At 60.1% G+C, this 26,844-nt stretch overlaps 1 protein-coding gene across 8 annotated transcripts in view; it reads left to right on the top strand.

Moving 5' to 3' along the window:
- Positions 1 to 21,601, top strand: part of SLC45A4 (solute carrier family 45 member 4) — a 74,108-nt gene extending 52,507 nt beyond the window's left edge. For 6 of the 8 annotated variants that reach the window (XM_032415630.1, XM_032415636.1, XM_032415632.1 and 3 more), the window contains 6 exons: positions 13,281 to 13,469; positions 15,257 to 15,436; positions 15,986 to 17,025; positions 17,591 to 17,690; positions 18,841 to 19,052; positions 21,050 to 21,409. In XM_032415630.1, coding sequence (XP_032271521.1) covers positions 13,281 to 13,469; positions 15,257 to 15,436; positions 15,986 to 17,025; positions 17,591 to 17,690; positions 18,841 to 19,052; positions 21,050 to 21,409 — 2,081 coding nt within the window. Of the gene's footprint in view, positions 1 to 10,094; positions 10,561 to 13,280; positions 13,470 to 15,256; positions 15,437 to 15,985; positions 17,026 to 17,590; positions 17,691 to 18,840; positions 19,053 to 21,049 lie in introns of those variants that run through there. The other 2 variants (XM_032415637.1, XM_032415629.1) reach the window with 2 other exon arrangements.
- Positions 21,602 to 26,844: the final 5,243 nt, after the last annotated feature.

Raw genomic sequence — 26,844 nt, 5'->3', positions numbered from 1 at the left:
CCCCCCCCCCCCCCCCCCCCCCCCCCCCCCCCCCCCCCCCCCCCCGCGGCCTGCTGCCTGTTGCTGGTGCAGACGGCCCCGGGGAGCGTTCACAGGGCTGGCAGAAGGCCTTTGGTTCCCCATACTCCCTCACCTTGCAGAATGTAACCACAGCCCAGCCGAATTTGCAGCCTGGCTAGACGCAGCAGGGTTGCGGGTTGGAGGGGCTGTTCTCTGTGCCGCTGTGACTCGACACTCGGGAATTTTATATTATTATTATTTTAAAGATTTTATTTGAGAGAGCGAGCGAGCATGAGTGGGGGAGGAGGCAGAAGGAGAGGGAGAAGCAGGCTTCCCGCGGAGCAGGGAGCCCGATGCGGGGCTCGATCCCAGGACCCCGGGATCATGACCTGAGCCGAAGGCAGCCCAACGACTGAGCCACCCAGGCGCCCCCTGACACGCAGGATTTTTAAATGGGCTCCTGGGCACCTGCTGAAGCTTACTTGCTCACCTGCGCGAAGAGGGGAGTGGTGTCCAGGCGGAGTAGAGGACACCTGACTGGTGTGGGGTGGGACTCTGGGCCGCGCCCGACTCTCACCTCCACGGGGCTGGTGAGCAGAGCCTGAGTGTGCAGGTCCCCTTTGCTGGGAGGGGAGGCGACCCGAGCCCTCCTGTCCTCAGGGAGGGCACACCAGCGTTTAGAGGAGGGGACACACACACTCTTCAGCAGCTAGTTCTACGGCCACCACGAGGACAGCCACTGGGAACCTAAGCTGCTGGGAGGAAGGTTCAGAGCTGAGCCCGGTGTGGTGAGTGGGCCAAGGAGTACCAGCTCTCCTGGGTCATGAGGCCACTCTGTCCGAGCAATCACTTCGGGCCCTAGTCATGGCCGCGTGGAGGGGAGTTTTCTAGAGGCAAGCCATCGGTCTGATCAGGACCAAGGGCTCAGATAGAGCCGGCATGTTTCCTGACTGGTTCTGGGAGCCTCTGGGAGCCTTTCGTGGTGAACGGCAGGTGCTGGTGGTGAGGCCAGGTCCCATGGGACGCTGAGGGTGATAGCAAAAGGCAAATGTCACAACGGGGAGGGCCCTCACACTAGAGCATGCCTTCCGCACTGGCCCTGGGCCTCACCTGCTACCTTTCAGTCCCCCCGAAGGTCCCGGGCGAGGCCGTCCTGTGTGGGATGCAGTTTCCTATGGTCTTTTTCTTCAAAGCAGGCTGCCTCCTGCTTGTACTGGGCCTGAGGCTGCAGCGATGCTGCCGGGGGGCTGGGGGGCTGGGCCTGGACTTGGACTGCTGGAGAGGGCCGCAGAGGGTACGGTGGCCATCCCCGCTTCCCCGCCTGCGAGCTCGACGTCTGGGCCTGTGATGATGGTGCGTGCCGGCAGCGGGCTGCTCTCGGGGGCCTTCGGGGTACTTCTCAGCCTCCTGTGAGCTGCCCAAAACAACTGTTTGTTGAGAGCATCTTGTCCCAGCCGTCTGTCAGTCTCCGCCTCGAGCACCACAGCTTGTTTCAGGCAGCCCTCCTGTTCTGCAGTCGAGGGGAGCGAGGCTCCGGGAGGTGGTGGACCAGCCTCGGCGTCCTCCCTGGGGCAGGTGCCCGCCAGAGTGCCTGGTCCCCATCGTCCGCCTGTCTCTCTTGCAGCAGCCCCACTTCACCATTCTGCCGGTTTCTGCCAGGAACCAAGGAAGGTGTCAGTGTCCACATTACCTGGGCACGGAACTTCTTAGGTGTCTAATTGCACCAGGAAGAAGAGGTTGTGGAGCCCCGGTGGGGGGCCCGTGAGGTCTGTGATGGAGGATCTGAGAACATGCTCGGGGGGAGTGGTTCCAGAGGGGGGCTTGGCTTCAGCCCTGCTCCTCTAGGCTCCCACGCCCGGCATTTCTCGCCGTTGTCAGGACTGTCTAGGGGCTGCCCTCAGCTGTGTTTGTGCCTCGAGGTCCGTCCTGTGGGGGCGTGGGCCCCGCCAGCCAGTGCCAGGCGCCTGAGCGTCTTCGTGTGCGCCTTCCGGATGAAGGGCTGGGTGCTCGCGGGGGGCCCGTGTTCTCTCTGGGCACGTGTGGCATATGTATGTGGGAGCTTTCTGGTCCAGAAATCCAGGGTTGTGCTTCTCGCCTCCCAGGGAGGATGACTTCAGGGAGTGGGCTACGACCTGCACGTGTGGACGGCCGGCGAGCCAGCTTTCACGGGTCCTCTGTTTACTGAGAGCACATGGACGCCCAGAGAACTTTCTTTTGATCGTGTCATTGAGCTATTGGTTGTCCTTCCAATGCTTTAAACTCCGTGCCCACTGAAAGCTTGACCGCACTATGGCCCCAGTGATGTAGGGAGGGACGCTCGTGTGTGGAGCAGCCCACGTACCCGGGGCTGAGCTGTGTGTGCACGTGTCGTCTTGTTGAACCTTCAGAGGGCTCACCTCTGTCAGCGTGTCCTCGGCCTCCGGCTGCAGAGCCCACTTGGCCCTCTGGTGCTCAGTGGGGCCTGGCCCCATCTCCTGGGGCTGGAGGCTGCTTGCACCCCCCGTGTGCTGGAAAGGCTGCTGGGGTCTGGGCCGTGGGGCCGCCGCCTAGTGGGAGGCATGCTGCTCTCCTTCTCTCCCCAAGGATTTGTTGAGGGCCTTCTGCGGCAGGCGGGGGAAATGCCCTGGCAGACGGTAAAGACAAATAAGCAAGCCGGGCCGAGATGGCGATTGGCGCCATGGCAGGAATGTCTGAATGATGAAGGCAGCCACCCCTGCAAAGATTGGGGGGGGGGCTTCCATGCAGACATCGGGGTCCCTGAGACTAGGAACAGAAGGTGGGGGGCGGGGTCGCTGGAGCCTAGAAAGGGGCGAGAAAGGGGGTCTGCTGTGGGGCCGGCCCTGCCGGCGGGTGGGGTAGGACCTCGTGGACCTCGTAGGCTGGGGGTTGGGAGCTGTGGCAGCTTGTGAGTCCAGGACATCCACTCATTTAGGGTTTTAGAAGGCTGCTGGCTGCAAACTGGTGGGTGGTGGGAAGACATGGGGAAGCAGGGGACAGTTGGGGAAGTCTGTTCTGTTGCACTCCTGTGGAAGTGCAGCCCTTTTAGGGCACAAAGGAGCTGGAGGCACTGGGGGAGACAGAGGGCGGGGTGGGGTGAGCGGTCCGGGCAGGAGGCCCTGGGGGGCGCAGTGGGGGGGGGCAAGAGCTGAGCTCTGGGGCCCGTGGGGTGGGAGGGGACTCTTAGTCTTCCACCAGCATGATTGGGTGGATGGTGGCCTTTTTCCTGAGTTAGGGGACCCCCGAGGGGGACTAGATTTGGAGCCATGCACGCATCAGGGTATAGGTTCTGCACATGTTGAATTCGAAGAATCTTTATCCTCCTCCAAGGCCAGGTCCTCTTGGTGGGCGAGCAGCTCTTGGCTTCTGGAAGCCGTGTAGCTTGAGAGGTGGCCGCAAATTGCAACTGTCCTGACCCAGGAGCTTAGGCCTGGCTGCGGGATTAGCTGCATTTCATGCACTTTGGGAAGCTTCTAGAACCTTAGGCCGAGCGCCTTGTGATTTCTTGTACCGATAAGGTAACGTGGCTGTGCCATCCCGAAGATGCTTGCTTGTTGCAGTGTGTACTTTAGAGCTGTGAGGTGGGTGGTTGTGCTGCTGGTTAGGGCGAGAGCAGCTGGTGCTCCAGCTGGCAGGGGCTGTGCTCCTGAGGCGCTTCTGGGAAGGAAAGGGCCCGCAGCAGCTGGGTGCCAGGGCAGTGGGAGGTTCGCGCCCCTGGCTTTCCAGAGGCTCAGTGACCCGCCAAGTGCATCCAGCCGGGCTGTTGAGTCTCCTCCTCCTTTAAAACAGGCGTTGGGAGCCCCTGGTGCGGGGCTGGTGGGCGCTGTGCACACTTATTCCCTGGGAACAGCCCAGCCTCAGAGCCAGTGCAGGGGCTGGGGAGTGCTTGTTTTACCAGAAGAAAGACCATGCAGAATCCAGAGGTGAGTCTCCTCTGAGGAGGTGTGATGGGTCAGGAATTCAGTGCCCCCCAGTAAGTTTGAAGGACACCCTTTCCAAACTGCTGCCTCTGTTCGGAATAGCGCGTTGTGATGTGGCACAGTGAGCCCCAGAGAACCCCTTGGGCAAACTTCTTTATCATCCACCCACAGGGAGCCTGAACTGACCACTTTGCCCTCTGTCCCTGACCTCGAGGGGACCCGCGCCCCCCACAGCCTGCCCAGGTGGGGGCTGCACCCTCTGGGTACCCGAGCCCGCTCTTTAGCACTGTGGTGAAGGAGCACACGTGGGGAGCACAGCCTGGGTGCTGGGGACGCCCCTGAGAGCAGCCTGGTTGGCGGTGGGCTTCTGGACCTCTGGGAAGGGCTTGTGTGCACACACGTGGGGCCTGTTCGTCCTCACCTGAAAACGCCAGTTGCTGCTCCCTGCCCTTCATCCCACTCCCTACCTTCCCGTGGCTCTGGGGTTCTAGAACATTCCGTGCAGGTGGAGGAGTGCCTGCCGCCCTCTGCCCAGTGTAGATCCTCCCTGAGCAGGGGTCCCTTTCCTCCCTGGGGCCGTTGCTCTTGAGCTGGTGGCTTCCGCCCAGTGCTGCAGGCCCGGTGGTCCTGTCTGGGGATGCCTGTGGCCCTTGCCAGGGTTCCCCCCAGGGCTTGTTGATGTATGTTCATCAGAGGTCACGCAGGGCTGGTGGGCCTGTCCGCCAGAGAGCTAGTTCTCATGAGTTAAGCGTTATCATGGAATTCTTGTCTGAGAACACAAACCTATCTTGATGTGGAAGGCTTTGTCTATTGAAAAAAAAGAATGTACGTTCCTATTCCCGGTTCAGATCTTTTGTTAAACATTTATAGGCCACTTTCCCAGTCCCCTGGCTCCCCTCCCCCCACAAGTACCAGTTTATCAAAAAAGCCGTCGCATTGAATGGGAGCTGCCGCGCGTGAGCCGCGTGGTCGCCGCTGCCCGTGACCTCACACGGCCCTCCGACGATGCTGACACACTGAGCATTTCCTGTGAACGGGGAGCCTTCCTGGTCCCACCATTGTTGTTCAGCTTCTGCCTGGGAGAAAACAAAAATCATTTACTACGGGCGGCGTGCTGTTTGTTGAGAGCCGTGCTGGGAAATGCGCTGTCGGAGGTGTCCCAGCCGCAGCCTCGCGGCAGTGGGGGGACCGGGCTCGCTCGCCCCGGGGGCTGCCTGGGGGACGTGATGGGAAATGCTGATGCTCCTTGCCAACCTGCTGGACGAAGAAAGCCATTGCCCCTTGCCACTTCCGCCGTGCCCAGCTCGGGGGGGCCCCCCCCGCCCCAGCCGTCCCCCTCCCCGAGGCCCCTTAGCTGGGGCGCAGCGGGCTTCCTGCTGGGCCCCAGGTGCCATGACCTGGGGTTCACTCTGGGGAGGACTGGGGGGAGAACACCACTGAGCTGGCACCGCTGTGGGTCCTGTTTGCTCCTCCCGCGCTCTCCTTCTTTCCTTGGCCTCTGCTCTGTGGGCCCCTCTGTGGGCACTTTTCTCAATGGGTGGACACTGTGGGGTGTCCAGTTGGAGGGGACACATGGGGACAGGAAGCCTGGGAGCTGCCGGGCCTGTGTGGTGGGGCAGGATCCAGCCCAGCCCTCCCACCCCAAGTGTTCAAATCATGAGAAACCGGCAGAGGCTTCTGAGCACAGAGGGTTGCAGCCGTGGCGTGTCCTGAGGAGATCCCCCTGGATGTGGGGCAGGGACGAGATGAGTTAGTGGCGGTCGGAGAGAAGGTGGGAGGCCGGACGGGTTGGCAGCACAGGAAGGGGGGCAGAGCTGTGCTGGGGGGTGTGGGGCGCTCCAGGTGGGCAGGGAGGCTGCGGTGGGGGGTTCACGTGCAGAGCATGAGGGCCACCCCATGGGGAAGAGAGCCCTGCTGGAGCGAGGAGCCAGGCGCAGCCGGGTGCTGGGGGCCCGGGGGGGGGGGGGGGGGCTCCAGGCACTGCTGCCCAGCGGCGCCTCCATCCACACGTGGGTTTGGTGCCCGCGGTATGCCAGGCACGGTGCCAGCACTCTGCCCTTATGGGCTGAGTGGAGCACACGAGGACCAGCTCGGTTGGCGACAGCGGTGGCCCGCAAGAGGGCAGAGCTGGAGGGCTGTGGGGAGGCCAGACCGGCCTCGGTGGAGGGGTGAATGCAAGGTAGGGGCGGGGAGAAGCTTGTTTGGGGGACTGGCGCTGTAGGAAGGGGACGCACCTCAGCCCACCACATAGTGCACTATATCTGGGCTGGGGCGAGAGAGGGGCCGGCAACGTGCAGGTCCCAGGCGCTCTGGAGAGCCGGGTGGCTCACCCCAGCCCGTTGTCTCTCGGGGAATAGAGCCTCCAGGGCACGTGCCGTGCTCTGTGTCTTGACCTCCGCTTTGCCAAGGCCAGCCGGCGCTCTGTGCGACTACCCGGCTTGGGGTGGGTTGCTGACCCCTGTCCGCGTGGCTGGTTTCCTCATGTGTTTCTAAGATTGGGGTTTGAATCACATGACGGTTCGGTTTCGGTCATGCGCTGTTCTCAGAAAGGAGTGACAACTTCCCAGTGTTCGTCTCCCCTCGTACGGGTGCTGCGGGCCAGAGGCCATCTGGGCATCTCCGGGATGTAGCCTGAGCGGGGCTCCCACAAGCCCCCACGTGTGGCCTGGTGCTTCTGCTCGGCAAGGCCACCTTGAGCAAGCCTAGCGCAGGAAGCAGCCGTTGGGGCGGGCCGGCGTGTGGCACGGGCCTGGGACAGCAGCAGCCCTTTGCGCAGGGCACCCAGGAGCACACGCACCACCTCCCCAGCTCACAGACCCATCGGCTGGTGCTGGACTGGAGCGCGAGCCACAGTGTGAGCACGCCTTTGGGCTCAGTTGCCACCACCATGCATTTTCTGGGCGTCCGTTGGGCACAGGGAGCTGTCCGGGGCAGTGCCAGGCTTCTGCCCGTGCTGCCGGCCCTCTCACGGGGCAACAGGAAGCCCTGTTTTCCAGAGGGCCCCTTTGGTGGAGCAGCTTCCTTCCCTGTCCCCTTGACAGCCAGCTTCTCAAGCCACGTCCGTGTCGTGGCCTGTGCTGGGGAAGAGCACAGGCTTTGTCAGCCAGACCCTGCTGGGTCGCCCACTTGCTGGCCTCGAGGACTTCCTAGGGACAGCGTCCTGGCCTCACATGAGCCAGGGGCCGGTGGGCCGTGGGTTAGCGGACGGTGGGTCGGGGTCAGGGCATGGCTCACACCAGGCGTTGGCGGCACCCAGGTGGTGGTGTGCACTCGGCAGCCAGTCTTCACATGCTGCTGCCTGGCACGGAGCCTCACACCTCAGAGAGGCTTACGGTCGTTTGTGCAAATTGAGGAGGGATTTATGTGCACACAGTTCTCTCGTGAGCAGGCCCGGAGCCTGTCGGTGCTCGGTCACAGCTCTGGGAAGGACTGAGCATGGCCAGAGAGAAGTGCTGGCCACTGTTTAGGCCTCTCCAGCTGAGGCCACGTCTCGAAGGAACTTTTTCCATGCAGCTTCCTCTCTGCCCGTTAGCGCAGTGGGCCTGGGGACTAGAGCTGCTGCCCGTGAGTGTGGTGCGCCCACCACTCAGGACCCGCCGGGGGGCATGCACACCCATCTACGATCGCTGGGTGGCCGCATCGTGGTGCCCAGAGGGTGCTACTTGTCTTGCTTGTCTGCTGGAGCTCTGCCCCTGCCCTCCGTCGGCCCCGTCATCCTGCCCTCTTCACCCGAACCCTGGCTTCCTGCCCTGAGGCCCCCACGCCCTGCAGGCGCAGCTGGTTGCCTGAGACTCAGGGGGAGTTGGCAGACTCCATTGTGGGGCTGCTGCTGGCCCTCTGGCCGTGGAGCCGGTGGCCCACACGAGACCCAACTGGAAGCTGGATGTGCCCCGCAGAGTGATCAGTGTGGTCTAGCAGCGGGAGGATGGGGGCTCTGGCGGCAGAGTGCCGGGTTCAAGCGTCGAGTGTCCCTCGCCATCCGTACAGGCAGGTCTCCTCTCCGAGCGTTCAGTCCCTCAACAGTAGAACGGGGACGGTGGTGCAAACCTCTGGCTGCCTGTGAGGATAAATGAGATGCGACTGGGCTCTGGACGTTGTCTCACAAGCCTGTCAGTGGAACATCGAGAGATGCCCTGGTGGCCTCAGGGCGTTGGGGCTGTCCCCTCCACCACTTAGCTACCAGCCCCCCGCACACCCATCACTTACCACGTGTGCGTGGGTCCCTCTGTCTCCCTGCACAGCTGGCCCCGTCTCAAGTCAGGCGCGTGGGCTGGGGGACTGCCGGCTGTTGCTGAAGGACAGTGGCTCCTGAGCACCTGCTGGAGCTGTGGGCACAGAGCACACCTGTCCCTTTCTTCGCGGAGCTTGCGATGCAGTGAAGCAGCCCAGGAGAGGTGGTGGGAGTACGGGGTGCGGTGAGGGCGATACTTTGGTCCTCACGGAGCTCTGCGAGGATCGAGTGAAATGATCCCTCAGCATTATTCATTTTGAAAACCATGCAGAAGCTAGGGCACCCCAGCTCCCACCAGAAGAACTTTTCTGCCGTTCACAGAAAGTGAGGGCCGAGTGTAAAAACAGCTCCTTGAAGCCCCTGGAGAACATTGGAAAGCAGAAGAAGGGAGCGGTGCTGGGCAAGTTCGCATCATTTTACGGCCTTCAGCCTGAAGATGGGCAGCTACGATGGTGGATACGTGCTGTTACTGGAAGGACCCATGCACAAAGTTCGGGGCAGAGTTTGAGCCAGGGGAACCCCAAATCCTGCAACATCTCTGCTCATTTTTCTGCCTGTTTTTTTTTTTTTTTAAGATTTTATGTATCTGTTTTTTTAAAGTTTTTAATTTTCTTAAAGATTTTATTTATTTGAGATAGGGAGAGCAAGCGAGCGAGAGCACAAGAAGGGGGAGTGGCAGGCAGAGGAAGAAGCAGGCTCCTCACTGAGCAGGGAGCCTGATGTGCGGGGCTCAATCTCAGGACCCTGAGATCTTCACCTGAACCCTGGCTTCCTGCCCCGAGGCCTCCACGCCCTGCAGGCGCAGCTGGTCGCCTGAGACTCGTGGGGAGTTGGCAGACTCCAGTGTGGGGCTGCTGCTGGCCCTCTGGCCGTGGAGCCGGTGGCCCCCACGAGACCCAACTGGAAGCTGGATGTGCCCCGCAGAGTGATCAGTGTGGTCTACCAGCGGGAGGATGGGGGCTCTGGCGGCAGAGTGCCGGGTTCAAGCGTCGAGTGTCCCTTGCCATCCGTACAGGCAGGTCTCTACCCGAGTCAGAGGCAGACATCCAACCGACTGAGCCACCCAGGCGCCCTATTTATCCATTTTAGAGTGAGAGTGTGAGCGAAGGCAGGGGGAGGGAGAGGGGGAAAGAATCTTAAGCAGATTCCTCACTGAGTGCGGAGCCTGACGTGGGGCTCATCCCACGACCCTGCGATCATGACCTGAGCCAAAACCAAGAGTTGGACACTCAACCGACTGAGCCACCAGTCGGCTGGTTTTTGAAATGGTGGATTTATGGGCCAGAGTTTCTCTTAGCAGCTCAGCTAAGAGAATAGGACAGATTTCTGCTGGCTCCTGTTGCAGGGGAGAGTTTTGAGTTTGAGTCTAGCCAAGTTACTTATCCACAGCCTTCAAAGGAATGTAGCAGAACGTAGCGTCTCTGCAGCATATCATTTATACTGTGTAGGGTACCGCTTAGTATTATTAGAGTTTGTAAAATACAGGGAAGATGAAAATGTGACCCTTAGTCCAGAGAAAAGGCAGCAGTGGAGACTCACCCCAAGGTGATGACTGGTTGGAATCCTCGGGTGGGTGTAAGTGTGCTCAGGACATAAAGGAAAACATGCTCATAGTGGGAAGTAGGAGATCTCAACAGAGAGAAACTATTGAAGAAGAAGAACCAAATGGAAATTCTGGAACTGAAAAATGTAATACCTGAGAAAATTAGGGGAGATGGGGGATGACGGAAGAAAGACTGAAGGCTTGGTTGGCAGAAATGATTGAAGAACAGAGAGGACAAAGATGGAGACCAGAAAGGGGCGGGGCCTCAGGACGCCAGGACGCCGTGTCAGCAGGTCTGACGCACCTGTGATTGGGGTCCCAGAGGAGAGGAGCTAGAGCAGGGGGCATAAAAAATTTGTGCAGTACTAACTGAAAATTTCCCACGTGTTCTGAAAGACGTGTATGTACGGATTCATGGAGCTCAGTGGGGTCCAAACAGGAGAAAGAAAAAGAAAACTTTGCTTCAGTTCATCATAGTCAGACTGCTAAAAATCAAGAGAAAGAGAAAATCTTGAAAGCACCCGGAGGAAAGGAAGACATTTCACATCCCCAGTCACATGAAATGTCGCCGCCTTCTCTGCAGAAACAGGGGAATGACAGCCTCACAGCTCGGGAGGGCGAAGCGGTAGGAGTTAACCCAGAATTCTTTATTCAGCAAAAATATCCTGTAGAATAGAAGTGAAAGAGATTTTAGGTAAAATACAAGAGCATTTTAGGTAAAATACAAGAGCATTTATAAGAGCAAATACATCAGCAGCTTGCTGTAAGAAATGCTGAGGAAACTAAAGACAGTCCTTCAGGCGGAAGGGACGTGATACCATGTGAACACTCGGTCTTCAGGAAGGAAGGAAGAAGTGGTGAAATGGGAGGTAAAAATAAAGGGTTTTCCTTTTAATTCCCTTAAATGCGACTGTTTACAGCACGGAGCGGGGTTTATGCTGTCTGTAGATGGGATGCATGTACCACGTGTAGCGTGAAGAGGCTCGGGCGCAAAGACACAGACGATTGCAAGGTTCTTTCTTACTTACGTGCTGAGCTTCTCATCCACTAGACTGAAAAGTTGGTGTGTAATGAAATCTCTAGAGCAACCACTTACAAAATGATGCTAAAAAGCCAATACATAAATTAAAATGGAATGCAAGGCAGTATTCTGTTAACTTGGCCAAAAGCAGGCAGGAACAGGGGTGCAGAGAAACAAGGAGGGGCAGAGACAGCGAGTAGTAACGTGGCACGTAAGGAATTATCTCAGCCACGTAAGGAATTCCACTACGCGGAAGTGGACAAAACAGGCCAGAGAGCGGGGTCGGCAGAATGGGTGAAGAAGAGCCATTGATGTGCTGAGAGCGACACCCACTCTTAGAATATGACACAGTGGCTTGAGAATGGATGGATCGAGATCTGCCGTGCGAGTAGGAAGCCCGAGTTCACAGGGACGCGCATATCCACCTCAGACAAAGTGGACGTCAAGTAGAGATGGGCATGGCCAGCGAGAGAGGGGGCAGCTCACGGGATGAAAAGGTCAGTGATGAGGCACAACCACTGGGAATGTGTGTGCTCCTGACAAACGGGGCTCGGGGATACATAAGGCAGAGATGAGCAGAATTCCAGATTTCGCTGCCATGCCCCCAGGGCAGGCCCAGCAGGTCCCGGGCAGGTCGTGGGTGCTGATCCCCCGGCACCTGGACCAGCAATGTGTGCATTGCCTGAGCCAGGAGCCACGAAGACGTGATGCCAGGAGGGAGTGCTTGTGGCCAAGGAGGGTGCGGGGCGGGAGGGTGCGCGGCAGTTGGATGAGCCTCGGCGTCTCACTGGAGAGCGTGGGCTTGTCGGGAACCCGGCGTCTTGGGAGGGTTTGGTATCACCGGGTAGGTGGATGCAGGCCTGGCAGGTGAGGGTGTTCCAGGGATGGAGGGGGCCAGCCACAGCCCCCCTGGGCCGGAGCGGGGTTCACGGGCTGGCGTCTGCAGCCCGAGGATGGGTTAACAGAGGGTCGGTGGTTGGGGTCTTCTCGCCGGCCAGTCAGCGTTTATCAGTAAAGTTGTGCCATATTTAAAACCCCGACAAAAAGTAAGAGTCCACGTACCCAGGGGTAAGAGCGCTTTCCGTTCTCTGTGAGACGGTGACCGTGTCGCACACGTGGGGTAGTTTCGCTCGCGGTCCTTCCTGGGCAGCGTGGGCCCGGCCTGGGCGGTTGCTGCTGCCCCCTGCCTGCCCTTGCCGAGGAGAGGCGAGGCCCCAGGCCTGCCGCAGGAGCCAGGGCATGTCGCCGACACCCCCCGCAGTGCTGGGACATGGGTACCCTGTGCTGACGTGCAGCAGGGCCGCGGTTCCGCCTGGTGCGGAGGCCGAAGACACGCCTCCAGCTGTGGACTGCGTGCGCGGGTGTTCAGTGGGAGGGGGCTTCCCTCTGCCGGACGAGTGCGGCTCCCCAGGGCCCGTGGTGCTGCGGCGCGCTAACCGGGGGATCGCTGGAGGCCCGGAGCGCTGTCCTTGTCTGAGTAAACGTCTCCTTGAGGTGGGACACAGGTGCACGGTGGCGGCCTGTGGCAGGGGGACGGGTCCCCAGTGACCCCCAGCCAGCTCAAGAAGAGAACACACCAGCCCCGAAGCCCCCACCCCTCCTAAGGGCCACCGCCAATACATAGGGCCACCGCTAGAAGAACCAGTAGAACCCCCCATTAGCCACTTGGACTTCACGTAAGCGGACCGCACGTTGTGAGCCGCTCCGCGCCTGGCACGTGTGGGGTCCGGCTTGTGCGTCGCTGCAGCCTGGTCCCCCAGCTGAGTGTGGCGCTCTGGTGTGTGCGGTGTGCCGTTCCCCTGGCGACGGGCACGGGGTTTGTGCAGTAGGGTGGCAGCAGGTAGTGCGAGGGGGTCCTGCCTCCTCACTGTGCGACCCAGCGCAGGTTACCTACCCCCTCTGAGCTTCACCCGCACAGTGGGCACAATAATCCCTACCTCCCGGGGCAGTTAGGAGGGTCAGAGCAGAGTGGGTATCTGGTGCCAGGTAGAACACCTTGGCTCCAGCGGAACGCCAGCCCAGGCCTCCCCTCTCGTTGGCCCCTTGGCCTCTCGGAAGCACCCGCGGGGGTCGTGGAGCCTGTCAGTGGCTGTGCGGCCCCCCAGCAGGACTCCTGTGATGGATTTCGGGCAGTGAGGCCCAGAACGGCCCAGAATAGCGGCGGGGGCGGTCCTCGCTCCTGCCCCAGCTCTGGGCTGATGCGGGGGCGGCGCCTGGGCCCTGGTGCCGGTGAGGCGGCGTCCAGCAGCCGAGGCGTGCGGCCCCGGTCAGCACTGGCAGCCCCACAGATGCCCGGTCTCCGTGTGTGCGCGGCCGCTGCAGGCTCTGCTGCGTCTAGCGAGTGCCGCTTGTCACACTCGGTGCCCGGCTGTCGGGGACGCCTGCTCCGAGGCCCAGGTGCTGGCCTCCGGCCCCCTGATGCTTCTCGGTCGGGCGTTGGTGGGTTTCAGATCTCCCAGTTCAGAGGTAGGCTCTTGGACCCCACGGTGCCTCCGCTGGCCCCGGGGGCAGGTGTGCACGTGCGTCTGTGCGTGCTCGCCCGTGACGGCCGCCCCGTGTCTGCTGCAGGCCTTCCGGAGCAGTACTACAGCCTCACCTGGTTCCTGAGCCCCATCCTCGGCCTCATCTTCACGCCCATCATCGGCTCCGCCAGCGACCGCTGCACCCTGAGCTGGGGCCGCCGGCGGCCCTTCATCCTCGCCCTGTGCGTCGGCGTGCTCTTCGGCGTGGCACTCTTCCTTAACGGCTCTGCCATCGGTAAGTGTCCCTCCGCCGCGGCCCGGCAGACGGGCTGTGCTCTCGGCGCCGTAGGTCAGCCTGGCCGGCTGCGGGCTGGCGCGGGGCTTCCGGGCTGTCCTGGCAGGGCTGGGCCGGGCCCCACGTGGGAACGCCGTGGGGACCCGTTCACAGGGAAGCACTTCCTGTTGTGACCTGCTGGTGTCCCCTGCGTATCTGACAGCGCGTCCTGTTTCCAGCGTTGTTTCAGAAATTCCCCCTTCTTTTTTCTCCTTTTCTCAGACTTGGTATTGAAAGTGGCCAGACCCAAGCCCGTACTTGTTTTTTTGTCTCGTGTACTCATGGTTTGTTTTGCCTTTGTTGTTGTTTTGTTTTGTAATTAAAGCCAGTCTATGTGGGAAAATAGTTTTTGCCCTGAGGGAGCCCATCAAAACCGTTCAAAACAAGACCTTGTTTTCTGGCAGTGACTTTTTAAGACCGGGGCTTCATCTGTGTTCTCACGTATGCCAGTGGGCCCCAAGTCTGCGTCAAGTGAGGTGGAAGCGGTGACGTTGGATCACTCACGGAGAGGCCCCAGAAACCCTCGGTTTCTCAGGGGCCTGTGTGGGGCTGGGCTGGGTCCCAGGAAGGCCGCTGCAGCCGGCTGGCCAGAAGTCCAGAGGGGGCGAGGGGGCTGCTTTCCGGGAACCGTGGGCACGGGGCTGCTGGTGCTCTCAGCCTGTCCCCTTCAGCCTACAGGGCAGGTGTCCCTTGCCAGCACTTTGACCCAGAGAGAAAGCGTGGCGTTCTCCAAAGCTGTGTCTGTGGGACCGGCGTGGCAGTGACATGGGGGCTCTGGCCCCCGCCTGGCACCCTGTCTAGCTGTGGTCACGCTTCTCCTGGGCTTCTCCCCTGCACCTCCCATGCTGCAGCTAACTTGCCGCAGGGCCCAGGTTCTCTACCCACAGCCCCTCCGCATCCATGGGTACAGGATGCCAGCTGGCCTCACGGACCCAGCTGTAGCTCGGCCGTCGGGGTACCAGGTCTCTGGGTTCACGGCAGGTGAGATGTGGCATGTGATTGCCGCTTCCTTGGAGTGCTTACAACCTGCTGAGGGAGGAATTGTTCCGGAAGTGGGGCCATTCCCGTCGCTCCTCAGAGCCGCACCTTTCTGGAACACGGGCTGCTCCCAGAATGTGCTTGACGACCCCGGGGCGGGTCATGAGCACGTCCGTGGGCTGGGGTGGTCTGTCACCTGAGGTCTGACTGTGGCCCTCCGCACAGCTGGTGCCTTGGGTGCGGTCCGAGTGCGACACGTCATCAGTGTTGGCCTTGGGAGGTTCATTCTTCTTGGAAAATAAACACATGCTCACCACGGAGCATCAGTGAGACAAACATGTCTTCCGCTGGAAGGTGTGCAACTACAGTGGAGGACCAGGGAGACCCATCACGTGTTCAGTAAGCGCCGAAGGAGCAGCCCCGCAGGCCCTGGCCCAGTGTGGTGCGTGTGACTGTGTCACACATCGCCTTTTCTCCGAACACGGTCCTCCTTCCCCGGTGAAGGTTGGGGAGGAAGGATCATTTTCCCTTTTTAGTTGCAAAATGTGAAGGTAAGTAAGCTTTGAGGTTCACCGAACAGTTAATGTGACTGGGGAGCAGAAGTAACCCTGCAAATAACAGAAATGGAAAAAACAGGGCCTGTCTTCTGTACTGAACGTCTGTGCCCAGGAGCATGCCCCTTTCTGGCGTCGGCGAGAGCGTCCCCATCTCCCCTTGTAGGTGTCTGCTCTTAGGAGCGGAGATCTGACTGCCCCTGTATGTTTGGTCAGGTCTGTCCCTTGGCGATGTCCCCAACCGGCAGCCCATTGGCATCGTCCTCACAGTGCTGGGGGTGGTTGTCCTGGATTTCAGTGCCGATGCAACCGAGGGCCCCATCCGGGCCTACCTGCTGGATGTGGTGGACAGCGAGGAGCAGGACATGGCCCTTAACATCCACGCCTTCTCTGCTGGTGAGATCTTGCCCCTCGCCCCCAACCCTTACCCGGCTTGTCCCAGGTTGACTGTAGGGGAGGCTGTTCCCAAGGCCCTCCTCCCCACATCGGGCGGCACTGGATGGTGCTGGTCAGTGAGGCGGTGAGCAGGCCGCTGCTAACCTCTCCTTGTACTCGGGCACTGTTCACATCCCGTTGGGAACAGCAGTTTCCTGAGCTTAAGGGATGGCGGTCAGCGCTGCCCAGAGTCCCGGGCAACCATCTGTTTCCTATCCTGGCAGATAGCTGCTCCTGATTCCTTAGGCAGGAGTCTGTTAAGCCAGAACTCCAAACCTAGGGTCAGCTGTAGTTTCTCATCTTGTTTTTCCTACCATTTACTCATTTTCCATCCCCAAAACTTGTCCTGACTCAGGACACAGCTATGAATGCTGGCTCTGGTCGCGATTAAGGGTGAGGGCCCTTTGAGATCTTTCCTAGCCGCCCCCCGCCCTCCCACCCCCGCTGGGAGGCAGGGTCGAGGTGCCCAACATTGCTCACGGGCTCCACCTGTCTCTCCCACCCACTCAGGCCTTGGCGGGGCCATCGGCTACGTGCTGGGGGGGCTGGACTGGACCCAGACCTTCTTGGGCGCCTGGTTCCGGACCCAGAACCAGGTGCTCTTCTTCTTCGCGGCCATCATCTTCGTGGTGTCAGTGGCCCTGCACCTGTTCAGCATCGAGGAGGAGCAGTACAGCCCCCAGCAGGAGCGGGGCGGGGAGGGGGCCAACGCCCTGCCCCCCCCCGCCCGTGCGAGCGTTCTGGATGGCGGCGTGGCCCTGTTCCCCGAGGACGTGCAGTCGGAGCACGAGCTCACGCTGGACTACCTGAGCGTGGACATGGTGCGCAGCAAGAGCGACTCGGTGCTGCACGTGCCGGACGCCGCCCTGGACCTGGAGCCCGAGCTGCCCTTCCTGCCCGACATCGAGCCCTCCATCTTCCACGACGGCTCCTACCCCGGCACCCCCCGCAGCACCAGCCAGGAGCTCGCCAGAGCCAGGCCGCCGCCCCGCCTGGCCTCACTGCTCAGGGAGACGGCGAAAGAGGACGAGACGCTGCTCGATAATCACTTGAATGAAGCCAAAGTCCCCAACGGCAGCGGCTCGCCCCCGCACGACGGCCCCGTGGGCTTCAGCAGGGCGGACGGGAAGCCCCCCGCCGCGTCGGGCTCCATGAGGCGGCGCAGGCACATGTTCCGGCGGCAGGCCTCCAGCACCTTCTCCTACTACGGCAAGATCGGCTCCCACCGCTACCGGTACCGGCGGGCCAACGCCGTGGTGCTCATCAAGCCCTCGCGCAGCATGAGTGACCTGTACGAGCTGCAGAAGCGGCAGCGGCAGCGCTGTCGGCGCCGGCACCAGAGCGGGGCCACCACGTCGAGCGGCGACACGGAGAGCGAGGAGGGCGAGGGCGAGACCACGGTGCGGCTGCTCTGGCTGTCCATGCTGAAGATGCCCCAGCAGCTGACGCGCCTCTGCCTCTGCCACCTGCTCACCTGGTTCTCCGTCATCGCCGAGGCCGTCTTCTACACCGACTTCATGGGCCAGGTCATCTTCGAAGGGGACCCCAAGGTGAGCGCGCGTGCCCGCCGCCGCGGCCGAGAGGCTGCTCCCGGGGCCCGTGGGCTGGGTGCGGGCGGCCAGCGTGCGCCCCCTGTTGCCGTGGCTGGAGGTCCACAGAGTAGCTGGGGACGCCGGGGGCTCCCGAGGCAGGAGCGGCTGGAGAGGCTTGAGGGGGGCACCGCCGCAGCGCCCCACTGCTGTGCACCAGCCTGCCCCAGAGCTCAGCGGCTCCACGGAGGGCCCCTCTGCCCCGCGGCCCGGCCGGGACCTGCTTCTGTTCCCCGTGCCATCAGCTGGCGCCGACCTGTGGCTGCGTGGCCCGACATTGGGCCAGATGGCCTCAGCCCAGGCTCCAGCACAGGGCAGGGGCGAGGCTGGGGCGGGGCGGTTACCACCACCTGCTCGGGGCCCAGCCGGGACTGCAGCCGAGTGTCCTGTCAGTCAGTGTAGCGTTCATCACTGTTTGTAAAATGGACGGCCTACCTGCAGTTGAGATGTAAAGTCACTTTCTTTGCCCAAAGGGTGTGGCACGTGATGCCTGCCCCCCTGAACCCCAGTCTCATTTCTGGAACAGGCCCCCTCCAACTCGACTTCCTGGCAGGCCTACAACGCTGGCGTGAAGATGGGCTGCTGGGGCCTGGTGATTTACGCGGCCACCGGGGCAATTTGCTCAGGTAAGCGATCCTCAGGGTGGAGGAGCATTGCTCCCTGGGCGATGCTCAGTGACGGGAAATAGGGCCAAGGTCATCCTGCTCGGAAGGCGGGCCTGACTTTGAACAGGACTGTTGTTCAGGGGCAGACACGTGGAAACTTGTGTGTCTAGAATTGGGCATCCCGAGACCCCATGCAGGCTGTCCTCTGTGTGCTGGCTCCTGCCCGGGGGCTCCTCAGAGAGGGTCTCTGCTGGGGATGGGGTCAGGGGCATGGGGGGACTCCAGGAACCGTGCCCGCAAGCCTGGGAGAGGGGTCTTTTGCATCTTAGCCGGGAGGACGGGGAGAGGTGGTGCCGGCATCCCGAGACCTGTACGAGGGCGTGAGGTGTGTTTGCAGCCGTCGGGGCGGCGGTGGGCGCAGTTTGCCGTGGGGGAGAGGCCTTTCCCTGGAGGTGCGCTTTATCCTTGAGGATGGGGGTCGGGGTGACATGCTTAGGCACACCTTCTGGAAATGGGGCACAGTCAGGGTCCGGGGTCCCCTAAACAAGTCTGGCCTAGGTCCTGCCCATTCTCTACACGAACCGTGGAGGGGGAGGTCAGCTTTGTTTCAGCCTGGCCTGGACCTGAGGATGGCCAAGGTGAAGGCCATGGAGCAGTGGGAAGCCCGCCTGACCGTCACCACAGCATTGTCTGTGTTTGACAGAGAAGTTCTCAGGAAAGCCTCAGAGCTGCTTCCTGGGGGAGGTAACATTAAGCCGCTGGGTCAGAAAGGGTCAGCAGGAGTCTGTCCCTCTAGACCCAGGGGTTTACCCGTGAGGAAACCAGCCACAACTCGAGATCCCACGTCAAGACTGGGTGTGGGGCTGGACTGGTGGGAAGGGTCTGGGCCAGGCCGGCGTGCGGGGCGGGGAAGCCCCAGGGAGCCGCAGGATGGGACCAGGCTCCGGGCTCTGGGACCCAGGAGGGCTCACGTCTGAGGTGCTGGAGCCCCGGGGAGTTGAGTGAGGCACGGTTTGCTGCAAGCTGTTGGGGGCGAGTGGGCCGCGACGTGGGGGCAGGTGGGCCTCGAAGGAGCCTCCGCGGAGTAGAGGCGGCGGGGTGCGGGGGGGGGGCGCCCAACAGGAGTGAGGGGGCACGCAGCTCAGGGCCTTGTGGCACACTCTCTCTACAGCCCTGTTACAGAAATACTTGGACAACTACGATCTGAGCATCAGGGTCATCTACGTGCTGGGGACTCTGGGCTTCTCCATCGGCACAGCCGTGATGGCCATGTTTGCCAACGTCTATGTGGCCATGATCATGATCAGCACCATGGGCATAGTCTCCATGAGCATCTCCTACTGCCCCTACGCCCTGCTCGGGCAGTACCACGACATCAAGGAGGTGCGTCCGTGGCTGGGGGCGGGGGACAGTGGATGACGTGCTGGGGCACGAGGTCACCGGCCCAGAGTGTCCATCAGGTCACATCATCAGACTCATCTGGCTCCAAAGCCCATGCTCTTCTCCACTCATCTCGAGGCAGAGCTCTACCTTCCACTTGGGGGACATTTGGGGTGATCCCCCTAGGTCTCTGGTTCTGAAGGGACCAACAGAGCCGCCACCTGCCTGGGTCAGTCTGGGGCCCAGGCTTCCTGGCTGCAAGGCTCTGTACCTTCAGTGGCCTGGGCCACTGGTACCTGCCTGGAGGCTTCAGTTGCATCTTGAGGGATTTTGGCTGGGCACCTGTTGTCCCCTCATAGACCCCTGAGGACTGCCAGCACTGTCCTGTCCAGTCGAGCGTAGGCACCTGGGTCAGTCTATGCTTTTTTTTTTTTAATTTTTTTTTTTTTTTTTTTTTTTGCGAGAGAGAGAATGAGAGAGAGCACGAGAGGGAGGAGGGTCAGAGGGAGAAGCAGACCCCCCACTGAGCAGGGAGCCCGATGCGGGACTCGATCCAGGGACTCCAGGATCGTGACCTGAGCCGAAGGCAGTCGCTTAACCAACTGAGCCACCCAGGCGCCCTTTTTTTTTTTTTTTTAGTCTATGCTTTGAGTAGCTACATTTAAGAGGGAGTAGACAGGTGAAATCACTTTAATGGTGTATTTTGTTTATCACAGTACATCCAAAACACCATTATTTCAACACATTCAGTATATAAAATATTGATTATTCTCCCCAAGCCTTGAAATGAGTATCTTATACCTACAGTTCCTCTCGATTCAGACCAGCCATCTTACAAAGTGCTCAGTAGCCACAGTGCAGGTGTAGACCGTGGTTCTCAAACTTCAAACACAGACCCTAAAAGGAAAGGAAGAAACACAAAAAAGCTCAGATTTCTTTCTTCCTAAACATAAACTATGTTTAATCTTCTCTTGCACAATTATAGAAGCAAAGTAAATCCACTGTGATTAGGTTCCTACCAAATACCAAACTAATGAAAATCCAAAGAACAGCATTATTTTTTTAATAAGCTTTTTAGTTGGAGCATAATATGACTACAAGAAAAGTACACAAACTGTAAGTGAAGAGCTTAGTGGATTTTTGGAAAACAAACTGGAAAAACTAATGCAGACCCAGAAACAACAGAAAGCTGGGCCTCGTCCTAACCTCTGACCCCGTGTAGTCATCTTGCCAGTGTTTGAACCTTGTGCGACTGGAATATCTGCTTTGACTTCACGCCTGTGCTTACAGAGGGCGGTTCTTCCTTCCCTTCCGTCTCTCCCCATCTGGCCACAGTCTGTGCTCCGTGCTGCTGGTGCTGGCATTGGGTGGCGCCCTTGTTTCTGGTCCCCCTGTCCTCTCTTCCACTGGCTGGTCTGTCCTCAGACAAGTGTTCTACTCTTCTGAGTAGCTTCGTAGTAAGACCCGAAACCTGGTGCTGTGTGTCCTTCAACTTTGTTGTTCTTTATAATTGTCTTGGGTATTCTTGACGGTTTACTTTTCATCTAAAAGTTAGATCAGTTTCTAGGCTTTTGCATTGGAAACACATTGATTAAATAGATCAATTTGGGGAGAGTTATAAACTTTATAGTACTGAGCCTTTCGACTCATAAATACGGTATATTCTTCTATTAATTCTTATAGCATATCTGTGGATTCTTTTGGACATCATACACAATCACATCATCCGTGTATAATGAGATTAATTTTTTTTTCCCAATCCTTAGTACATCTTATTTATTTTCCTTGCCTTATTGCAATGGCCAGAATCTCCAATACAATGTTGAATAGAAGTGGGACGGGGTCAGGGAGACAGGCTGAGTGGTCACCAAGCAGCTGAGTGGAAGGCAAGTTTTGTGTCCTGACTTCTGAGCTAATATTCGAACCACAGGGATGTTGACCGACGGCTCAGCCCCCCACCTCCGCCACGGCCCTCACTCTTGTGCTCTCTTCTCTTGCAGTATGTGCACCACAGCCCCGGGAACTCCAAGCGCGGCTTTGGCATAGACTGCGCAATCCTCTCCTGCCAAGTGTACATCTCCCAGATCCTGGTGGCGTCCGCCCTCGGGGGCGTGGTGGACGCCGTTGGGAGCGTGCGTGTCATTCCCGTGGTGGCCTCCGTGGGCTCTTTCTTGGGCTTCCTGACAGCCACGTTCCTGGTGATCTACCCGGAGGTGTCTGAGGAGGCCAAGGAGGAGCAGAAAGGCCTGTCGCGCCAGCCGTCGGGTGACGGCGGGGACGGCGGCCAGAAGCCCACTGTGCTGACGCTGTCCCGGAAGCAGGGCCCGCAGGGGCTGGTGGAGACGGAGTCCATGGTCTGAGCCTCGCCCCTGTGCACACACATTCCGGGGGGGGTGGCGGGGGGGGGCAGGGGTGGTCACTGTTGCTTTGGTGGCAGCACAGAGTCCCTTTACAGCACGGGTGGGGGTGCGGTGGTGGTAGGGTAGGCCTGAGCCACTAGGCAAAGACACCACGCTAATTACTTTTTCCACAATTAAAAAAATCATTTGAAATATTTTTTTTTAATTGAAAAGGATCTTCTAATTTCAACTCTTTTATTCCGCAGGTATATTACTCTGCATGTTTTTAAAATTATAAGTCAGATTTACAATAGACACAAGCAGTTTAGAGAAAAGTAAGATTTTCATTTCCAAGGTTATGATTGAGAACAAGAGCACGTGCTGTCCTTCGTGTAGCCAGCGACTGAACCTTCCCACCTCTGGACGCCTGCAGGCGTCAGGACTTCCTGTCAGATCTCACGTTTTGTTGGTGCTGCAGTTATTGGAGAGTATTTTTCTTTATCATTGTTTTAGAAAACCATTTTTTTTCTTTCAAAACTGGTTTCCTTAGAAGAAACAGCGTTTCTTCTCTTCCTCAGAGATTCTGACAGATGGCGCGAGCAGCAGGCCTGCCTCTGGGCAGTGGGAGGCGGCAGCCGCCCCCCACCCCCACCCCCACCTCCACCCCCGGGGAGGCAGGGCCCCAGGGACCCCGTGGGCAGGAGAGGGTGATCGGAGGGTGACCTGCGGGGACGGCGGGCTGGGACGGGCACCCGCGGCGGGCAGCGTTCCAACGAGCAGATGGGCCCCCTGGTAGGCGGGCGCGCATGTCCGTGCCCGACCCCTGAGAGGTGGTGGACTCTTTCATTGCACTTTGACTCGTGTTTAAACCATTTGTTGGGGAAATCATGAGGGCAGAGCTCCAGGCGTGGCCTTGCCCCCTGGGTCCTGCCGCCAGGCCTACCTCGGGTGTGTGGGGCGCTGCCCCGGCGCGCGTGAACTCCTGACCTCTTCTGACCTCTTCGCCTGCTCCCCCCGCTGACCCTGGCCACGGAGCCGTGGCAAAGTGAAGCAAGTGTCTGGGCCCGAAGGAAGGTCCGCTCCCCCGGAGGACTCTGGCGGCGTTTTCTGCTTTCAGCGTCTAAGCCAAACCCGGACTTTGGGGAAAGTACAGTCACGAAATGCTGCAGCTACTTGGGAATGCTTTCCAAACCACAGTCTCTTTATAACTGAGCAGTTTCTGCTTTTCTTACTTGGAATGGTCAGTCTAAGCTTCCTGGTGTCACCTGGACACAGACGATGGTAATACTTCGCTGCCTCAAGTTGTTTTTTAAATAAAGAACTTTAGGATGCATGAACAATCATGCTGCAATATGATCATTCTAAAGCAAATATATATACATACATATATATATATTTCAAGATGAGACTAAGCAGTTTTTAAATAAATTACTTGAATTTTCTGTGTATTCCAAGGACTGGCTGTCTAGCGTACTTGGCCAGCCTCTGGCCGCGCCGTGTCTCCCAGCCGCCGGTGGTGCGCTGTGCGGGTCCTGTTTGCGTCTAAGGACCGGCGGGGCCCGTCCCCTCAGGAGCCCAGGACCTCGGAGGGCCGGCACCAGGACGCGAGCGTTCCCGCATGTTCACGCGTGAGGCGGGCTGCGTGAATGTGGAGCTCGGACAGGGAGAGTCTGTCCTGCTGGTGGGAGCGCCGCTGGCCTGGGCACCCTGGGCAGGTCCCTGTATCCAGTTCACCCCAGCCCCCGACGGCTTTGCGGCCCTGGGTCCCCCTGCGTTGGTTCTCAGGGCCCCAGGAGGGTCCTCCAGGGCACAGCCTCCGTCTAGCCAGCCTGCTCCGTAGGGGTCTCCCTGCGGCCAGAAAAGTGGGAAAAGTGGGCGGCAGGGGAGTGACTGTGCGGGTGGTGGTGGAACAGTCCCGAATCCAGACGTGAAGTGAACGAGCGTGTGCCTCTGGGCCGCCCGCCTCCCCCCAGGGCCGGACGCACGAGGCCTGGCTGGGACTCGGCGTTTAGGCACGAGGGCCTTACGGTGGGACCACTGTCATCAAAGCGTGTTAGCCCTTGATGTCCCAGCCTTCCACTTCACCCTGCTCTGAAATACCAAGGACCCCAGAGGACACGTGCCTGAGGCCCCTGTTAGAAGAGGAACAGTGCACCCCTCCCAGGACCAGCCGGCCCGGGGCGGAGGGGCTTCAGTAGCTGTCGAACGTGGATGTTTACGACCAGTCCTTCTCACTCCGTAGGTCTGGTCTGTGCAGACCTGCGAGGAGAGGGAGGTGCCTTGTGGTTTGGATCAGAGTCGGTCTCCGGAGCTGCCTTCCTGGGCCCTCGTCCCGGGTGTGAGCACAGAGGGGCGCCTCTGCCCGGCCTCGCGGTGACACGTCAGGATCGCACTGAGTGTCTTAAGAGCCGCGAGGAGGAGCTGGCCGTGGGCACAACGTGGTTGTGCTCTGTGGCTCGGCGGGGGTGGGAGGCGGTGTTTCCTAATGTGGTAGCTCAGGTGGGCCCCGGGGGGACGCAGGAGAATGTCCCAGAGCAGGCCATCTTTGGCCTGGTGACGGAGGGTTCTATGACAGGCCCGTGTGTGCCCGCTGGGTGGGCTGGCAGGTGTCGATGCCCGGGACAGGGGTCCCGGGGTTTATGGGCACAGGTCCGTGGGCTGGGAGTGTGGCCAGCAGTTGGTTGCTGTGTAGTGTAAACGGGCTTGTTACCAAAACAGGGTAACGTGGGTCTGATTTGCACTTTTGTTCCCTATAAAAGTCAACGAAGTAAAAAATCAAGGAGAAGACGCGAACCCGTGCAGCCGAAGTCTGGACTGTGCTGGAGCCGGGGTGGGGGGAGGCTGTCGTGTCAGGCCAGGCCGCCTGCCTCTGCACCCCTTCGTCCCTGTTCTGCTGGCAGAGCGCCGCTGTGACCTTCCGGGTGCTGAGGGCAGGCGTCTCAGCTGGCAGCATCTGTGGGCCCCCCCCCCCCACGGTTGGAGGTCCTGGAGCCCCTGTGAGCGCCAGGCCGGGCTGGCCAGCCCCCCTTAAAGGTACCAGTGTGTGGGAAGTGGGTCTCTGACCCCCAAATCCCAAAGGGCAACCGGTGTGTGGGGCTGCAGGCCGCAGGACGTGGAGGGGAGCTGAGCTCGGGCTGAGGGGCGGGGCTTCCTGCCCAGCCCCCCGGGGGGCACAGCCTGGCCGCCTATGATGGCTTCCGTGGGTGTCTGACTAGTTGAGGTGCTGACTATTCCCTTCGGGGTCTGATGGGGCCTGCAGCAGCTGGAGATGGCGGCTCCTGTCACTGACCAAGCTTGTGAAACACCCGCAGTTCACAGCTGACCCACACCCGCTTCGCGAGACACTGTCCGGCTGACCCTCAGTGAGGGCGCTGGCAGCCCGTCCTCTGGGATGGCGCTGCTGGGGACAGACCCGTCTCGTCGTGTTGTATCTGCGGGCATCCATCTTCCTGCCCGCTTCCGGGCCACTTCCCGAGCACTCCTGGAGGGGGACTCAGCCCAGCGCCCACCAGGACCGGGGTCGATGCGGCCCAGCCCTGCACACGCGGCCCATCTGGGGGCCCAGCCTCAAAGCTGCGCGTTACCTCCTCACGGGAAGCCAGCCGCCACCGTCCCAGCCGAACCCCGAGTCTTGAGATGGCCCCTTGGCCAGCCCATCCTCCGGAGCCGGCTGTTTCCACCGGGACCTCGGGCAGAGCTGAGTGCCCACCCCCCACCTGCTGAGTCGGCTGGCTCTCCCCTGGGCTGCCGGGGGCACGTCTCCTTGTGCCATGGACTGACGCGGTCTCTTGGTGGCGGAAGGACCCATTTGCTGGAAATGCCTCTTGTTACGGGAAACTCCCCGGGCATCTCGGAACAACACTATTTAGTTCCATTGTGAACTGGCCACAGGACAACATTTCTTACCAACTTACTAAGTCGGGCGGTGTACTAGCTCTTGCTGGTTTTAGCAACGATGTAAGTGTGTGTTAAACACATAGTGTTTTATGAGGAAAAGGGATTGTAAAGAAGAGTAATACCGCATATTAACTTTTATTAGGTGGTGAGAAGTGGCTGATGTCTGTGTGTCTGTACGCGGAGCCCTCGGTTGGTTGTGTTGTTTCCTTCCAGGTGCGCTGAGCTTGTCGGCCTCGTTGTTGTGCACACGGCTGTTTGTGGAGCCCTCCATCTCCAGGCGCAGGCCGGCCTGGCCTCCCCGCAGGGCCTCCCTGGGTCTGTTTTGCTGTAATTCTGCGGTTAAATCTTAATAAACCTTCCCTACCAGGTGACCACGTGGGTGTGTCTGAGTCACTTCCCCTCAGCCCCTCCCTGCGCCTGCAGCTGTGCTGGGGACCTAGGCCTGCCCTGCCCCCCTCCGGCCTGGGTGGCTCTCATGGGGGGAGGGCAGAGCGCCCCCAGGCCTGCCGCTGAGTGTGGACAAGGTATGGGCTCACGAAGTCTTCCGAGAACCTCACCCCACCCCCAGTTCCCAAGCCTGGGGGCCCGTGTTGGACCCCAGCACAGGCCCCCTTCAGCCCGGGCCCCTCCAGGACAGCTCCCTCGGCCAGAGGCTCTGCCTGCCTCCCGGGCCCAGGGGCGTCCAGGTAGGAGCCCTGCTGGCTATGCCCAGAGGGCCGGCCCAGGGCTGGGGCCCCAGGACAGGTGTGGCCACAGGTCTGGCCTCCCCTCCTGTGAAGGGGGGAGCTGCTCAGAAGCTGGGCCTGCACCTCTGGCCACCCAGGTAAGCAGCTGAAGCCTGAGGCTGGGGGTGCCTGCGCCTCAGGCTGGGTGGGGCCCTGGGCGGCAGAAGCTGCTGCCACCCCCTGGGGTGGCCCCGGAGGAAGCCGGGGGTGGGGGAGGGAGGGGAAGGTGGCCTTGCCCAAGGCCACACGGCCAGGGATATCTGAGCCCAGGGCGGGGCGCTGGGAGGGAGGGAGGGAGGGACCGTGTGGTCCCGGCGGGGTCCCTGGGGAGGGGGTGGTGGCTGAGGCGGGAGGCCCCTGGAGCTCTGTGCAGCCTTCCTGCTGCCCCCACAACGCCCCCTGCCGCCCGCCCGGCCTCCGTGAGCCTCACCTGGTGCAGGTGTCAGGTGGTGGGGGGGGGGAGGGGGGGGGGGGGGGAGGGGGCGGGGGGGCAGCCCACCAGACTCCGCACATGACGCAGAAAGCACGTGCTGGTTTTGTTTTGTTTTGTTTTTAGAAAAAACGGAACCACACGTGGGTTTGCAATCGACATGTTCTGTTTCGCAAAATATTTGATTATCATATTCGTATGTATAGGTCTCCTACATCCTTTTAATAAGATGAACAGAGGGTTTTTGTTTTGGGGGTTTTCTGGTTTTTGTTAGTGAAGTTTATATCTGTCTACCGTGTATATCTCCTCTATCTTTCTAAAAATGCAGCACTAATTTACTTTTTCTGGGTGATGCACTTCAGGATTTTCCTGGGAAGAATGGGACACCTCAAGTAGGACCTATG

This window comes from Phoca vitulina, unplaced genomic scaffold (assembly GCF_004348235.1).
Source record: "Phoca vitulina isolate PV1807 unplaced genomic scaffold, GSC_HSeal_1.0 scaffold18, whole genome shotgun sequence".
Lineage (NCBI taxonomy): Eukaryota > Metazoa > Chordata > Mammalia > Carnivora > Phocidae > Phoca > Phoca vitulina.
The sequence above is the reverse complement of the archived record's forward strand: the minus strand, read 5'-3'. Positions and strand labels throughout refer to the sequence as shown.